At 34.4% G+C, this 16530-nt stretch overlaps 2 protein-coding genes across 2 annotated transcripts; both read right to left on the reverse strand.

The window, feature by feature from the left end:
- Positions 1-4453: 4453 nt before the first annotated feature.
- On the reverse strand, positions 4454-10242 carry LOC116349268 (xanthine dehydrogenase-like). The gene is made up of 12 exons (XM_031780633.1): positions 10125-10242; positions 9865-10037; positions 9254-9800; positions 8777-9003; positions 7891-8718; positions 7412-7806; positions 6655-7331; positions 5950-6570; positions 5594-5887; positions 5371-5519; positions 4596-4651; positions 4454-4515 (listed from the first exon to the last, which is right to left on the reverse strand). The coding sequence occupies exons 1-10, from the start codon at positions 10162-10164 to the stop codon at positions 5449-5451; spliced, it is 3873 nt and encodes a 1290-aa protein (XP_031636493.1). The 5' UTR covers positions 10165-10242; the 3' UTR covers positions 4454-4515; positions 4596-4651; positions 5371-5448.
- Positions 10243-10895: 653 nt separating this feature from the next.
- Positions 10896-16184, reverse strand: LOC116349267 (the record flags this gene model as incomplete). Its single annotated transcript, XM_031780632.1, has 3 exons — positions 10896-15031; positions 15120-15416; positions 16019-16184. Coding segments are annotated over 3 exons (3160 nt in total), but the record flags the coding sequence as incomplete, so codon positions are not given.
- Between the last annotated feature and the right edge of the window lie 346 nt (positions 16185-16530).

Raw genomic sequence — 16530 nt, forward strand, 5'->3', positions numbered from 1 at the left:
AAATTTAAATCAATTTTAAAATTAGAATTGAATCGACGAGAAACGAAAACAAAGGAACCAGAATACCTTCTATTACGAATGTCAATTTGCTTGCGGTCGAAACAGATACACACAATCGACTGACCGTATGCTGCTTTATATTAGATTCTTTTTGTTTTTATTTATCCTGTCATATCAGATGATTTCGTGTGAAGATCAAGGAAAAGCCTCCGCACAGATGGCGTTATGCATACTGAAGTGCTTTTTATTTCGATGATCTTTCGACGATCGACTTGCATTACTTAACGTTTACAAAGCGAACACCGTGCACAAAGCTTATGTTCGCCTGTTACTTGTTGCTCCGATAGACATACTTACGGACCTTCTGTCTTGAAAAATGCATTTTTTTTGCCTTCAATTCCCATTTCTACCAAAACCAAATATCTAATCAAGTCAAAAGACGAAACAACGAATGCCCCGCAATATATATTTACGATTCGACAAATTATGCGCACCTAGTTTTACGGTTAACGTTTGAATGACTATTTCGACTTGTCTGAAACGATCCACTTCTTCTTATTCATTGTTTTTTTTTCCTTGTTTGTGTTTGCTGATATATGTATATGAATGATACGAGAAGCAACATCAAAAATACGTATGCAATGTTTACATGATCACATTTCGCCAATTTCGTACAACGATCGACTCGAAGAAATGATGTGAACTTGTGATACGGTTGGACATTGGGCAGAAAATGAATAGCGGTGATTGCCATATGAACAATACGATTCACGGCTAAACTCAAAATAAAGATGATGACGATGAAAGCAGACCAGTCGTGGCGCGCACAAACTATTCAGAAAAGATCGGTCACGTACATCGGCGAACCACAATACAAGTGTGCGAAAAATATACATACATGCGTACCTTATGTCGAACAAACGATTGCACCACTATATAACTGCAAATTTATCAGTGTTTATCGAATGAAAAAAAAAAACCAAATTTGCGTTTTAAAAAATATATATTTCTTTTTTTTAATATATATAGTTTTTTAAATTATTCAATACAAAATCAGCAATCTAATTTAATAGACATATACGTATTGCTTAAACACAATTCAGACTATTGTCGCTTAAACCAAACAATTCGAACAACTAAATACAAACTATGGACACATTTTGTTTTTGTTCTCTTTAAATAAATAATTTCATGAAAAAATTTAACGGAGTTGAGGATTTTTCAGAACTTAGACATAAATTAGGAATATATTCGGCAAAATGGAGATGAACAGTAGTAAGACGGGATGGTGTAATTGTAGGGCACTATTGGTAATAAATTGACTGCTACCATTATAACTAACTGCTTTGGTTGTATCAATGAAATTCGGGTGTTGTCTTATCGCGGCAGGTGATGATGGTGAATCAGATGTGTTGGCATTTGTTTTTCGAAAGATTGATGTGACAAAATTATCGATGTCATCCGCATGATACATTGAAAATAATAAAATCACAACCACAACACAACCAGCGATATATGGATGACATTCTGGACAGTATGATCTATTGTTATCTAAAATTTGATTTAAATAAAAGAAGATTTATTTCATTAATTGATTCACTATTTCATTGATCATGAAATCGATATTTTCATTTAAATAAATAATTTGAATCTTACAAAGTCTACATTCCATTTTTTATGTATATTTAATTGTTGTCCGCGTAAAATTCTTCGATGATATATGATTGTTGCTCGTTGATGGTTCGTTGATGACTGAATCTTGTGTGTGTGTTTTTTTTTGCATTGAATTTGTTTTTTGTTGTTTTCGTACTCGTTCGGATGTTAAAATTGAACATGCGGCCATGTGTGTGTGTGGGTTATGGTTAATGCCCAAATATTTGTAATACCATATATACCTAAGCGTACAGCGACTGCGTTAAGAACACTTTTTGTCATGTCATGTGTTTGTGTTTCGTGTGTGCATATGTGTGTATTACATTCGTGTACGAAGCAACGTAAATACGAAGAATCAAAATAATGAAGGAGAAGAAGAGAATCAGTTTTCTTTCATTACAACTACCACTATATTCTAAAATGCTGCTATCGGCCCGATGTGTGTACGGTGCCGGTGCACATAATCGTCTCATAGGAATCATATTTTGCTTGCTTTTGTTGCGGTTCGAACGATGTGCCACACACCGTTCACGTTGTTATGTGCGCCTGATATTTTTTCTATCAGTGGAAAAAGAGTTATCTTTTTTTTACCAATTAAATTTAGCGCAATGCTTTTCTTTTTTGCTGGATGATCCCATTTAATTGTTTTGCTGTGTATATTATATTATTGTGTATTCCGTATATCGTCAATCTCAAGTGAAATTGACGCATTGAATTCCTTGTTGAAAATTTCCAATGGAAATTTGCGTTCGTGTTGTTCATGTTATGTTGTTTATTTACTGCTGCTATGCTGTTATGAGCTCCTGCTCTTTCATTATCGACTACTATAGTTTAATTCTAATTTTTTCCCACGTTCGACATTAAGTGATCGCTTTTTGACATTGGTCCAATATTAGTTAGACGAATGAAATTAAATATAGATAAAAATGATAACCCCGTCGATTTGAGCAAATTTTTGGTCCAATCCAAAGTGTTTTGTGACTTAAACTTTCGTTTGTATCGATGACTTGTTGTTTCTTTTCTCTGGTTCCACTTTTTCCATAAGCGAAAGAGAATCACCACACCGCACAACAGAAGACCCATGAACGTATGCATTTTCAAGCACTTTTTAAGTCGACACACACACACACATACAAGAGGAGAGAGGCGATTTTATGTTTACGAAAATTTGGGTAGAAGCAAGTTGAATACGGTGATCAATCATTTCATGAACAACAAATGTGAACATGAACAACCATTTTAAGATTGACGTCAGCCATTTTATGTCCACCCTCTCGGTATTTTATTTTCTTACTCTCTTTTTTTTTTGGTAAATGTGTTGATGTTGCACATATTTTCGAATATTATTCATTGGCCATTTTATTGATCTTGCAGTTTTATTCACGCTCGTACATGTTTTTCTTAATTTTGTTTACATTATTTTAGTTTACAAAACTATGATATCCACTTGAGAGTTACTCATCTTATCTCTTATGCACTGATTGTATGCTACCCATTGTGTGTGTGTGTCACTTGAATCAAACTGTGCTTAAATTTCATGAACACTATATGCTGAGTTGATTTTTTTTTTATTTTTTATTTTTCCAATGTGAATATGAAATTGATTTTATTTTGGATGATTTTTTCTTGGCGGTGGCTGTCGCAAATATTTGGAATAGTGCTGAATGGTCTTCGTGGTAGTTCGATTGCGTTGGCCTATGATACGAGACATGAGATTCCTTTTCTCTGTTGTACTGGGTTGTGTAGTCTCTGCTATCATTTCGCCAGCTTGTGAGTTTAACACTTCACCATAGATGTTTAACACTTCATCTTTATGAAAAAACGTAAAAAGCATTACGACAACAATGCAAGATGCCGGAACGACTGGATGTAGTTTTGGGGGGCATTTTTCTTTACGCGTTTCACTCATTTCACTGTCCATTTGAAAGAACAAAATACAATCCAAAAATTAATTTGAAGATTTGTTTTCTGTTTTTCAATTTCAAGTATGAAATAAAATGTCGTGTTCGAAACCTCGTACGATGTGCACCGATCGAATGTGCGAAGGCAACTGAGCACAGAAATGAATTGAACAAATGTTCATTGTGGGAAATATGAATTCGTATCTGTATGTGTGACATCTAAGTACGCACACATGTGTGTAACATGAACAAACTCTAAAGAATGTGAACAAACGCATGTTGAAGAAAAACATTTTTCAATACAAACCACTGGATGATCGCATCAGTTCTTATTAATATGCGTTGGAAATCATTTTTTTTTTTTTTTGAAAAAGTGTTTGGACTAGTCTATCGGTTGTTTGTTTATATTTCGATAACGTCACCAGCGTCGATACAGTTTACATGTAGGTTTTAACGTACGAATTGAACAACGTGCGTTGTTATTATGGTCGCCGGTTACTTTTTCTATCATTAGGAGTCACTTGGAGTCACTATATCATTTGGAGCTTATGTTAAAAAAAATTCTTACAAATTGTAGCAGAAATATCAAATCATCGAAGGCCTGTATAGTCCATAAAAATAATATTTGGTTTAAATAATAATTTTATAAATACAATTGAATCTTAAACTTGGTTGTTACAATACTATGATAAAATCAATTTTGTCGTTTTTTACTATATAGTTTTCTTTCTCGTATTTTTCAAGTATTGCTGGAATTCTGTTCTATTGAATACGTGTAATTTTAATGCGCAAAGCGGCATATATTCATTCAAGATAGATAAGTAAAAATAGTCAATCGATGTCACCATAATCCATAACTACCTATCTACTACATATCTTTTTCAAATTCAACTTTTGTGTGAAAACGCAAAGGCTGCAACCATGGTTATAAATTGCAAGATGAGACCAAATGAATTGTAATCTGCAAGAACATTAACTTTTCAATTCGTATTCACTATTTATATTAATTTAAAAAAAAACACGAATATTTAAAATGCATACCGATCGGTCTATCCAAGATTTTTCGATCAGTCGTCATTGTGCCGAGTTTATTCAAACTGTTTCAAAATATAGAGACAAAAATGTGTATACTCATCGATACTAAATGTACATAAGTGTTTGCATATATTTCTATAAAGACGAGTTAAATTGAGTTTCATGAATGGGAGTTGGTTCATTATGTGGTTTATTAAAAGGTAGTCTATTCGTGGACTGTTAATAATAATTCGAAATCTCAAGATCGTGTCAATCAGAAGCAGATCTCTTCGTGTTAACTTAAAAAATGTTTAAAAATGTATAGTTTCATTGGTTTTCTTCTGTTATAATCTATTTCTATTGTGGAAAAATTGGAAAACAAGAAAAGAGACAACGAGTCAACGACTGAACGTTTTTTTGAATTAAACTACAGCAGTCGGTAGTAAAAGAGCAGGAGCCCATAAGAAGACAGTGTTGACAGTTAAGCGAAAATTGTGTGGTAGATAATCTGTAAAGTTTTGAACTAATGTCTGTATTTGTCGCCCTCAAATCTCTCCATATTTAATTTGCGATCTGAATTGAAATTTTTATTTTTAAATAGTTAAATAGTTTTTTGGTTATCAAATTGATTGAATTGTTGTTAAATTAAGTTGAAATGGATATCGTTGATATGACGCGTAGATTTCGTTAATGAACACATTTGCACGAGAAAATCGAGATAACTCTTGTTTTTGAAAGTAAAAAATGTTCTTTAAATCATCTTTTTTTTTAAGAATAATTATAGTTTTATTTTGCTTGATACCTTTTTTTACCGAATAAACAAATGAATTAAGAGAAAAATGAATTGTTAATATGTATCCAATAACAGGTTTGTTAATGTTCAGTTTAATTTAAAGTTATCAACGTTCAGTTCTGCAGCGCTGAATACTACATCAGGTGTATTTCCAGTGCCTAAATGTGAATGATTTAAAAGAAAAATAAATGAATGTAATGCACATGAGCAAAAAATAAAACAAATCAAATACCCAAACGAATCCATTTTCTCGCTTGGCCATTGTCTTCATGGATTGAATTGAGCGCATGGCGCAATGCAAATATCGAAACAACTGATAGGGTAAGTGGTGGTTCACCGGTTGTTTTCGAACTAAAAACGCCCTCATTATTTACATTTTGTAAAAATTTAACCCGAAAATCAATTGGAATGTCCTTTGGACCCGGAACTTTATAATTCCACGTGCGATTTGTTATTAACTGGCCGGTTTGTTGATCATAGCTTAATTGTTCGTTCAACCAATAACCAATTCCCATCATAAATGCGCCTAATGAACAAAATCATATTTCAATTTATGTACAAACATAGAAGACAAAAAAATCGATCAACCTTCAATTTGTCCAACATCAACCAATGGATTCATACTTTTGCCGGTGTCTTCATGAATATCAGCGCGTAGAATTTGTAAATTTCCAGTTAAGACATCAAGCTCAAGCTCGACACTAGCACACCCGTTAATATTATAACTTTTTGCCTCTCGGTTCTCGAAAGTTTGTTTTTCAGTTAATTCGATGGATGCTCTCCAAGATGCTTGCACAATCTCAAGCCATGTGCCATTCGGATTCTTTTCCCGAATGGGTTTCATGCGTTCCAAAATGTGATCGCACGCTCTTTTCGCTGCCATACAAACTGCTTCACTTGTAATACTGCCACCCGTTAAAGTTCGATTAGCCATAACAATTGAGCTATGCTCTGTGACCGTGATCATGTTCATTGGAATTTTGAAAATATGAGCAACAACTTGAGCAACTTTGGTATTGATGCCTTGGCCAATTTCAATTCCACCATGCGAAATAGCAACCGTTCCATCACCGTGATAAATGGCAATATACGCACTGAACGAAGCCACATACAGTGTTGGAAATGTCATTACCGATACTCCAATTCCTCGTTTACGCCAACGATTCTGCTTATTAAATTCATTAATTTTCGCGCGACGATCGAAATAATCTGGAAATGTAAAAACATATTTTTTTGTCATGGTTTCATTTGAATAGGTGAATCGACACAAAATATTGATGTAAAAAGTCTTACTAATATCTTTTAAAAATTCGGGAAAAATTTTATGCAGTGGACTATCTGCATGGAAATTGTTTATTCGCACTTGGGCCGGATCAATGTTTATTTCGTGAGCTATGTGTTCCATCATATTTTCAAAAATTACAACTGTCTCAGTGGTTCCAGGTGATCGGGCCCATGTGGCACTTGGTGCGTCCGTTTTTAAACGATTGATGTTCATAAGCCATTCTCTTGCATGCGCATAACCCAAGGACATCATACAATGTAGCATGAAACCTGATGTGTCATCGTTCATAGAATACCCAAAATCCAACGTAACTGCTAGTGGTTTCAATTCAGTTAAACGGCCAGTGGCCGAGTCAATTTTTAAATCGTATTCCACTGCACAACCGTATCGTTTACCCATGATGGTCATATTTGATTCAATGTTCATGACAAACCGAACTGGCATTCGTAACAAATGACAGGCCACTGCACACGCACAAGCCACTTGTGACACACGAGTTACCTTTGCACCGTAACCACCGCCACAACGTTTAAAGGAGGCAATGATTTTACTTTGTGGCATTTTTAAGCAGTTTGCAACCGCACAATGCGATAAATCTAAGAATTGTGTCGAAACATGAAGATTTATGCCACCATCATCATTCGGGGTACAAAATACTGTTTGAGGCTCCATTGTCATGTGATATCTTATGTGAATGTTTTCGCAATAAAGTAAAAAAAAAAATTAAAAAACTTAAAATTCTTTATGGAAAGTCGCTGTACTTACTGTGATCCAATTTCAAAATCACCTTTGATTTTTAATTCCTGTCCAATCAGTGGCATAGCCAAATTTTGATTTGGCGGAATTCGAAATGTTTTTCTATCTTTGCATGCGTTCGATTCGTTTTTTTGACGCCAATGCCTCACAGATGGAATGATCGGTCGATTAATTTGCGATTTCTCATATGTAATGTCAACTTTTGTGGCTGCTGAATGTGCCACAGCCATCGTTTTTGCCACAATAACACCACACGGTTGTCCATTGAATTGGACTTCTGAATCAATCGTCAAAAAAATTGGTTCAGCTTCACTAAAGTAATCAATTGCTGCATTCAATGGCATAAATGAATTTTCACCAGGGATATCTTTGGCTGAAAAGAATGCAACTACGCCCGGAATGTTCTAAGAAATTAGACAAATTTAAAGCAGAAAATATTGAAAAAAAAAACTGGATCTTATATTAATATAATCTATTATTAATACTACCAGTGCTTTGGTTGCATCGATCTGAACAATTTTTGAATGAACCTCAGTCGCCGGCACAAATGCACACCACAATTCGTTATCCACTGTTGAAGCACTAAACATATCGTTAACATATTGAGCTTCACCTGTGCACTGTATAAGTCCTTCATACTTTGTAAGCGGTTGTGTGAGAGGATATGACTTTTCATCGGATTCATACGTTTGGATGCCAGACGATAATGGACGATCCAATCCAGTTCGACCCAAAGAATATTCGCTCTTGATTTTGTCTGCTGGGGCCGTATTCAAAAAGAATCGATAGAATAATGCGATGGCCAACTTTTGTCGGTAGTCGGCTGGTGGATCGGGTAAAACCGAGTCCGGTTCTATTTCATTTTGAAGCGATTTGATCGCTTTTTGTAAAACATCTTCCGTATAAAAATCATCAACGCCAGTCAACAATTTTTCCGTGGCTTCAGCATGTATGAATTGCGGATTGATTCCACCATAACAAATTTGACACGATTTCACTGACGCTTTGCCATCGTTCATACCGAATTCGAAAAGGAAGGCTGCATTCACCATTGCATGGGCATTTTGTGCGCGTGGCATTACTTTGTAGGAACGAAATACAAATTGATCGGGTGCCAATTTTGGAAATACAACGCTTAAAATGACCTTTTGCAACATATCCAAGGATAAAAACTCTTTTGGCGAATAAGTACGCACCAAACCATCAATTGATGCAATCTTCAGGTGCGCACCAATTGTTTCCAGCAACAGAAATATATCGGATGAAAATTCATTATGTGCATGCTTTATACACAAATTACCTGCTATCGTTCCAGCCTGAAAATTTTGTTTGTCGGTAAAAAGGAATCAAATAAAATGACAAATAATTATTTACATTTCGAACGGGTACATGCGCAACCAGATCAATATGTTTAGCCAATTCCGTGCCGTATGTGTATTTATTACATCTAGTGGCTGCACCCCTTAATGTTTCCATCAATTCGGTAAGCGACACATTTCCCCCGAATATCAACGATGATTCGTCTGCTTTAATTGTTTGAAGTTCTTCAATTGCTTTGATGTCAATGAAAATTTGTATATTTTCTGAACGTCGATAAACACCTAGTAAAGTTGGCATTCAAATTTATTATTCCTCTCATTGTTTCCAAATTTACTTATAAAAATTAATCCCGGAACATGAACGTACATAAATTGACTTGAAAATTCATAAAATATTATGTATGAACCTGAACCGTCAAATAAAGAGTCAAAGGGGTTCCCCATTTCCTTTCACTTTCTATTCGCGGAGGGTGGATTTCTCTTTTGTTTCATTCTTTTGTGTCTTAAATAAATAATTCAAAATCAAATTTACCATGAGCAGTGTTACCAGCAACCAACATGTATTCGGTATGCATAGTTTTGGTTGAAAAAATTCTCATTAATTCCGACAAATTGGCCGGTCGCAACCACATTCGTCCATCGTCGCCACAAATCTCTAACGACACATTTCGATTGATGCCACACTTTTTATTGCAATTCCCTTCAATTGAACACTTTCGATTTTCATTCATATGACACAAATCAAGGGTTAAATCTTCAATGTCAACGCCGTCACCACCGTCACCACCGCACGAGTCTCTTGCCAAAGATTTGAATGCATCCAAAATGGGTCGATAGCCAGTGCAACGGCAAATATTTCCACCGAAAGAATTTTCCACCTGCTGCATCGTCACTTTACCATCATTCGCTTGCAATAAACCATACATGTTCATTACCATTCCAGGAGAACAATAGCCACATTGAGTGCCATTGAAGTGATATAGGGCTTTTTGGATGGGATGATAGTCACTCTTCAAATTGCCTATTCCTTCGATGGTGGTCACATTCAAGCCATTACACGCATACACTGGCCACAAACACTAAAGATATAAGCATAAAAATGTTTAAAATGAGAGAAGAAGAGAAGAAATTTAATAGACGGACCGAATTAATTGCAAATGTTCGACGATCACCGGCTGGCGTTACAATGCCTGAAATATTTACATTACAAACACCACAACCACCTTCAAGACACATAAATTTCGTTCCCGTTAAACGAGCATGACTGCGAATGTAGACTAACAGACTCGTATCAATTGGCACTTCATTTGGTCGAACTGATAAAGGAATTAAGGCAGAAAAAGATAAATCGAAAATTAACGTTTAATCACTATAAATTACAGAGTTCTTGGTCGTTAGTTTACTTGTATACTCTTGTTGATTTAGCATGAATTTCACCTCCATTTTTCTACTAAATATGTTCTATTATAAATGGAAATTTAATTCAGTCTCTTATTCAAGCTTGACCAACATTCACAAAATCCAACAGAATACTGATATTGAAGAGGTACAATGCAAATTTGCAGTAAAAAATAAGAAATATATATTATATAATATAATTATTATTTATATAATATTATTATAAATATAATATACATATAAGCATTATATCGTTTGAAGCGACGCACATGAATTAAGTGCAGAGAGTCATCATACTTTCGAATGACTGTGTAAACGGATTGAATTGAATATTCACTTGGGTCAAGATGACCACAATCGAATTTTCTTTTCAAATATACGAAAATAAAACAAGCAACTTAGAATGACGCATATTAGTATGATATTTGTTTCATTAGTGGTTGCACATTCAAAATCTAAATACAAAAATTAAACAGCAAATTTAATATTTATTTTAAGAATAATAAATGGTTTCAAGCAACACAGCAATATGCAATGCTTGGCATCTGGGTTGCCAAAAATGCAAGTCATACGAATAAAAAATGAATCTCGCAATAGTAGTAATATTACTTACCAGTTGGTGTGCAGCAAAGAATTGGCCTCCTAAGAATATGCGCAGTCACAATTTTCAGTTGATTTTTTTATGCAATCCAAAGTTGAAATTAAAACAATGCTTGTTGATAAAAATTGAAAAATATTTATTTGTGATTCAATTTTACATTCTCGAAAATGGCATGGCGATATTCATTAGTAAAAATTGCTTATTTCTGATTGTCGGTGTCCAAAAAGACTTTGGAATTTGCAAATGACAAACATTATTTTTAATTTGATGGATTTTTATTATATTTTGTTGTCGAATACGTTGATTTTTTTGTCAAGTAGCTAGATTATTTTATTTAGTATAAAAGAAGGCGATCTCATAAATCATTTATCAATGTACTGTACATTCATTCGTTAAAACTATTGATAAAATATTTTCTCTTTTGCAATGACACCAGAATTGTTTCGTCGATTTCTTATGGTTTTTCCATACAAGTCTTTTTTTAAATATATATTTTTTTAAATAGGTTTCTGTAAATATTTAATAAAATTAATAATCTTTTCTAAAATGTATATATGCCAAAATGTGTCCATTCTGTTATTTTTCGATCTGGAACTGAATTTAAATTTCAATTGGATCATTTTTGCATAATTCATATTGCAAATAATATGAAATATTACAATCAAATGAGAAACAGTAGCAATTAATATTTAGCTGGTCCTGCGCACAATTTATTCTCTTTTCAAAAAAATACAATAAAAAATGTATAGAAAAAATTTCATAAATATATATTTCTTTTTCTTTTTAAATAATTGCAAAACAATACTCTGTACTATATGTATGATAGAATTCACGAGGTGTTAATATTTATATGGAACTAGTGCAATTGGAAGGAAATTCTAATATATATAATGCCTTTGTTCGAATAAAAAAGGTCAAATTGCTTATACAATTTTCTATGAAAAAATACAAACATTTTTTTTTGTGATGGACTTTTAATAAGTGCACAATGTTCATTTTGTGATTTCATAATTGCTTCTCTTCGTTTCTTCTCTGTAAACATTCAAATAAATCTCTTTTGATAAATTGATGTTTTATATATATATATATATATTTATAGATAAAATTATATTAAATCTCTTTAATTGGATGGATGGTGTAAAAAAATACTCGATTAAAATATTAGAAATGCCAATATTTTTTTCTCTTTTACAATTTGTTCGTGTAAACTTTTGATTTAAATCAAGGTACATAATTTAAACGATTAATATATAATAATTTGATCTATGTATTGAGGAACTTTTATGGATTTATCGATTTCTTTTTTGTGTATGTTCAAATGACAAGCCTTTTATTTCTCTAATAGAGAAACGCACGTAGCGTGCAAATATGTCAAAATCAAGAGAAAAAAAAATACAAATTACAAAGCGAATAATATTCGTTTGACTAGTCATTTATCGATTGCATCTATAGAAATCCACATATATCTGATTTAAATCTATATTTTGCAGTGCTCATGGATAGACTTCATTCTAGAATTTATTGCAATAAAACTAATCGCCATTGCGATCTTTACTGATATTTTATCGATCTTATAATCTAAATTCCAATCGGCTCAAGCATCGAAAATGAGTTTTATTTATCGAAATTTTGAATCTGTTTCATGACCCACGACGAGTTTTTGTTGGTAAAATTGCGAGCTGGAACGGGTGGGGGTGGTGGTGCCATTTGTGGTGGCTCACTTTCTTCTTGTTTTTCTTTTTCATCTAATGATTTTTGTTTCTTGGTGATTATCGATTCCGACGGTACGATTTGATCGTCCAATGAAGACGACGACTTCGACGATGAAGAAGATTCACTTTTTTGAATTGGATGTGATTTTTCGTCGAACGGTGTCGGTGGTAATGGTGTTGCCAATAATTTTTCAAGTGTTTGTTCGCTGCGTAAACCGATTTTTGCTGGTAAAGCTGACGGTGTAATGATGGGTTTTGCTGGAAGTGGTGGTGGTGCTTGTGACGGTAATGGCGGTGCTGAACGTATAATAATATTTTGCACTTTTGCCAAATTCAATTTTGGCGGAATGGCCGGTTTGATTTTTTCCTCTTGTTTCACTTCTTCGATGGTACTGTAAATGTGTTCGGGACGAATGTATTGTTTTTCGTTATTGTCATCACTGTAGATGGCCGAATCACGGAAAATGCCATCATTTTCCAAATATGATTCAACTGTTTTTTCATAGTATGAATCATCTCCACTGCTGCTCGAATTCGAATGTGATGGTGACGCTTTGGATACATTTGACGATGACACATCGGATTCAATTTTAATTTGATTTGTATAAATCACCGTAACCGGTGCCGAATCAACCGATGGTTTTGATAAAGTATCTTGACTTGCCGCTATGTTCACACTGTCATTTGATGATGTCAATGAAAATGCTGAATCTCGTTGTATATTTATCAAACTTTGAATAAACGGTTTACTTGTAAATGATGTGTACGTATTGTTATTTGCAAACAAAATCTTTGGATCGGCATAATCAACGGAAGCAATTCGAGATCCAAGCGCCTTACTACCTTGCTTATGTATTATACTCTTTCGATGCATTCCAGTTACATCGGACACACGTCGTTCGGGTAGTTTATTTGATGCTTTACCGAAATTCAAATGATCAACACTTTTGTGAACATCAGTGGCGTTGCCGTTTTGTTGTGACAAGAGATCAGATGATTTGGTCGTTTCAATTGTTGTAACGTACACGCTACTATAATCGGTTTCACTAGATGTACTACATCTCGATCCTTCAATTCCACCGAATGAACTAAACGATTCGACAGATGGCACCTTTTCGTCCGATTTTCGTACATGATAGTTGATGTTTGTGTCACTTTTTCGAAAGTGTGAACCATGTTTTGGCAATCGAATGTCATCATCAATGCTGGTTATTTCGCCGTTTTCATCATATGTCAATGTGACATAATCGGAATCAGGCCGTTTAGGTGGTGCTTCTGTGGGTCGTTTTACTTTTAAAAATCGACTGCTCGGTTGTGATAATGATCGATTCAATATTGGAGACGGAAACTTATATGGAACATGAACATTTCGCAATAATGATTCATAGATCGGTTCGGGCGGTAGGTCACGTTGAATGAACGCATCGTTCGATTTCGTTTCGTTTGCTTCGACCGGTATTGGTGGCAATGGCAATTTGAAGAATGCTTCACTTTTTGCGAATTTTGAATTTCGAAGCTCATGGCTCGGCGATGATTTTTCCATTTCATTCAGCTTCTTTGGTGGTTTCTTCAAAATTCGATCAAATTCTTTGTGATCTTTTAACAATTCGGAAATAATGTCGATGTCACGTTTATTTTTATTCATCGTTAGTTTTTGATTGAGAGTGGTGGGCGTTAACAACGACACACTTGACAATTTTCGATTGGTATCGTCCAAAGCTTTTGAAATTGTATCGGTTGCATCGAGTGATGCACGACGTCGATTAACACGTACATCGTTCATGGACAAATCATCAGATGTTTCGGTGATTTTTAGCACCGTTTCGGTATTTTCTTCTGGCAAAGCCATATAGAATTTTGATGTTTCCTTTAGTGTTTTTGATCGTTGTTTCTTCAAATTTGCAATGCGCTTCGGCAGAGTTTTCGTATTATAAATACGAACCTCAAGCAATTTTGATTTCGCTTTGTCCAACGCCGATGCTGGTTTGCTGGGCAGTGCTTTATTTGCATCGAACGGAATTTCATATTCATTGCCGATGCTTAGATCATCGTTTTCATCAGTTCTTGACTCGAAATCAGTCGGATGAGTCGTGGCACTTGTTATTGATTCACCATCATCACTTTGTTTGATCAGTGAATTTCGTTGTTGCAATTCTTTTATCATCGAATCCAATACTTTTGTCTTGCCATTCGTATCGCTTGGATTGTTTATCGATTCATTGAATTGATCTTCGACCATTGATAAACTCGAATTAAAAGTTTTTCGTTGTTTTTTCGATCGATATCGCATCTCACTGCGACGATATTGATTGCGTCGCTCCAAATATTCCGGTGTCGTTGAATTACTATTCCATCTCCATGTATTTTTATCGGTCGACCGATCTTCTTCTTCGCCAAGCTTGAACAGTAATTCCTTAGCACGTTTTGGAATATCAAAATGTGCCAGCATCACTTGTTTGATGTGCTGGGCCCATTTACGTTTCTGATCTCGATTTCGTGCAGTCAATTTAATTTGATTCGGATGCGGATCATTATATGGAATCACACTAAAACTCTCTGGATCACCCGGCAAATGTTCAATCAACATAAGGCTCTTACACTGAAAGTCAAAAAAGAAATCACACATTTAGATGAAATTTATTTGAAAAAAAAAAAAAAATATCAAATTCAAATTCAATTAATCTTACATGAATGTATGTTTTAAATTGAAGTCGATTATCTTCCTTCTTTTTGGTGATGATGAGCATACTTTCAAATAGCAGTACCGTTCGTGGTTTTCCATTTTCACTGAGTATTCCCTCAAGTACCAAATCACCTAATACAGTGAGTTCCGGTCCAAGCCAACCATCCAAAATGCCAGACAACTCTCGTACACGACTTTGTTGCTCCAAATTACGCTTCACTTGATCGATGTGTTGAGCTACATTTCTCATAATTTCGTGAGCTTGCACAACTTCAACGACATCACAATGCTTCCGAAGGTTCTGAAAACAACGAAAATCAATAAAACGCCAAACGATTAATTGTTTTTTTTTTTATTTCATCAGTTTTTTTGTGTGTGTTTGATAAATGACTGTCAATCAAACCGAATGGAATGAACTGAAGTTGTAAAGGCTGAATTCGATCTATGGCATTGTTACTTGTTTTTTAAATTCATTTACATTAGTTGAGAAATGTGTTTTGTAATAATCGAATGCCCTTGAAATAAGTGAGTTCCTTTCTCAAAGCACAATTTAGTGATACTTTATTATCATCTTCCATTCGCTCATTTCATTTCTAATCAATTTTTTGTTTCGCATTCAATTTCAATAGTCTTCATTTGAATGTCGCACATTCAAATCGAAATAAAAGTATTTTTAGCGCTAAAATAATCATGTTCATTGTGCACATATGGTGTGCACGCCGAATCAACAAGCCATTTGCCAATTGAGTTAAATTCTCAAAATGAGCATATAATTGTTCAGATTGAATTGAGCTTTCCATATAACTAACGCAAGTCATATCATAATAATTATAACATAGAGAGCTATAGATAGAAGAAAATGTGAAGAAAAAATGAAATAGAAATAAAATTGTTTGTATTTACATCGAGCAATAAATGGTACTTGAGAATGCGTTGAACTGGTTTCAGTAGATATGAGCCCAGCGGCAGTGTATGTTGTAGACTTTTTTGTGTTGTGGCTAACAAGGCGTTCGTATGCGAAGCCTGTAACAACGTTGTTAACAACGATATGGCATCTGGATAACTGGTGCTGTAAATAGAAAACGAAATACACAAATTAGCACATGAAAATCCCCAGAATTTCATAAATGATTTGAAAGCGGAAAATTCCAATGCACTTGCAAACATGAAACGTAGTTGAACATATACAAATTTAATTATGCCGAAAAATACTTTAAGTGATTCGATACAAAAGTATGCAGACGAAATTGGTCATGCAATTTGTAAATGCACGTGTAGGGTTTTTTACGGATGAAATGGTAAAAATGCTCATGTCAATTTGTCGTTTGAATAAAATGTGCTGTTTTCGTTGTAGTTGTTGCTGCTGCTGCTGCTGGCTAACGAAGTGGAACAGCCGCGCAACAAGCAATGTCAAA

This window comes from Contarinia nasturtii, unplaced genomic scaffold (assembly GCF_009176525.2).
Source record: "Contarinia nasturtii isolate CC-2019 unplaced genomic scaffold, AAFC_CNas_1.1 Cnas_scaffold_2852, whole genome shotgun sequence".
Taxonomy (NCBI): Eukaryota; Metazoa; Arthropoda; class Insecta; order Diptera; family Cecidomyiidae; genus Contarinia; species Contarinia nasturtii.